This window comes from Trypanosoma conorhini (genome assembly GCF_003719485.1).
Source record: "Trypanosoma conorhini strain 025E chromosome Unknown Tco_14.4_contig_01264, whole genome shotgun sequence".
In the NCBI taxonomy this organism is placed as follows: domain Eukaryota; phylum Euglenozoa; class Kinetoplastea; order Trypanosomatida; family Trypanosomatidae; genus Trypanosoma; species Trypanosoma conorhini.
In genome coordinates, this window is record NW_021705309.1 from 1 (window position 1) to 1,307 (window position 1,307).

At 66.9% G+C, this 1,307-nt stretch overlaps 2 protein-coding genes across 2 annotated transcripts; both read right to left on the bottom strand.

Annotated features, from left to right (window-relative positions):
- Tco025E_09752 (amino acid transporter) lies at window positions 1-354 on the bottom strand (the record flags this gene model as incomplete). The annotated part of the gene is made up of 1 exon (XM_029376561.1): window positions 1-354. A coding segment is annotated over one exon (354 nt), but the record flags the coding sequence as incomplete, so codon positions are not given.
- Window positions 355-638: 284 nt separating this feature from the next.
- Tco025E_09753 (uncharacterized protein) lies at window positions 639-1,286 on the bottom strand (the record flags this gene model as incomplete). Its single annotated transcript, XM_029376562.1, has 1 exon — window positions 639-1,286. The coding sequence occupies one exon, from the start codon at window positions 1,284-1,286 to the stop codon at window positions 639-641; it is 648 nt and encodes a 215-aa protein (XP_029223416.1).
- Window positions 1,287-1,307: the final 21 nt, after the last annotated feature.

Genomic DNA, 1,307 nt, shown 5'->3' on the forward strand with positions numbered 1-1,307 from the left:
GATAGCAGAGTACACAATCGCCATGACGACGCCGCTGCTGTTGGAGGCGGCGGGGAGTCCGAGGATGCCCGCACCAATGCATATGGAGGCAAGGTTGAACACGGTGGAGAGCATCCCGCCCGGTGGAATTATAGTTGCGAGCGACGCCGTCACGGACATTGCCAACCCACGCCGTTCCTTGTGTGCATTGACGTTGGCGATGCAGTCGAGCTTTTCCGTGTCTTCCTCCTGCGTTGCCTCACTGGGCAGCGGTGGCTGGCCCGTCTGTGTCGACGGTGTCGCCTCCCCCGCAGTGCCCTGCAGCAGCGGCTGCGCGCCAGCTTCTTGGCTGGCGGGGGCGCAAGGCCCCCCCATGGCCCCGGGCGGGGCGGTGCGGGCTCTCGTGTGTCATGCCGCGACGGATACCGCCTGTGTGTGCCTCTTCCCTTTTCTTTCGCGCCGAGAACGCAAACTAGTGAGACAGCGACGTGGAGGGCGAGGAAAGGCAAGGAAGCAAGGGAGGGTGGTGGGCGGGTCGGCAGGGGGAAAGAGGAGCGGCGCAGAAATGAAGAGCGGTGCCCGACCGCACTGGGCCCGCCATCACGGGGCCGCGGCGCAACGCAAAGGCAGACGGCCACGCGCGCACAGCAGAGGGGGTTCTACACGCGCCAGCCATTCTCACGCTGCAGGCGGTCCAGCAGCTCGGTCGCACTTGCGAGCGCCCCGCCCGCCACGCGCAGGTGCGGCGCGACGCCCCCACGATCCAGCAGCTGCACGGCGGCGCGGGCTCTCACGGTTGCCTCGGCGACCTGCGCCGCTCTTCCTTGGGCCCCTCCCAGGCGCGGGGCACTGCCGCTGCACCTCAGGCGGGCTGCGTCCCGAACACCGCCCACACCGCTGCTGAGGGCCCCAAGCAGCGTCAGGGTGTGGCGGAGAAGCCGCTGCAGCGCGGAGCGGACGCCCTCTCGCGCCACTGCGCCGCGGCCAGGCACCGAACGGGCGCCGCAGCCGTCTGCGTCGCCGTGGAGCATCGCCGTGCCATGCCCGCTGTGCCCCTCGCTGTGTCTCTGCGTGTGTGCGTGTGTGCTGCCGCCTGCGGCTGGCGAGGGGTGCGGTCCCGCACGAGAAGGCAAGGAGGGAAAGGAAGGGTGGGGAGGGGTCAACACCAGCACAGCCGTGCGGCAAACACCACAGAGGAGGAGGAGGAGAGAATGACTCCCGTCGCCTGCGCCCAGCAGCAGGAAGTTGAGGGTTACCATCAGGAGTACAACAGGTGGGAACAAAAAAATTCCAAAGTTGGAAAGCATTGTATTAAATTAATGTTTTTG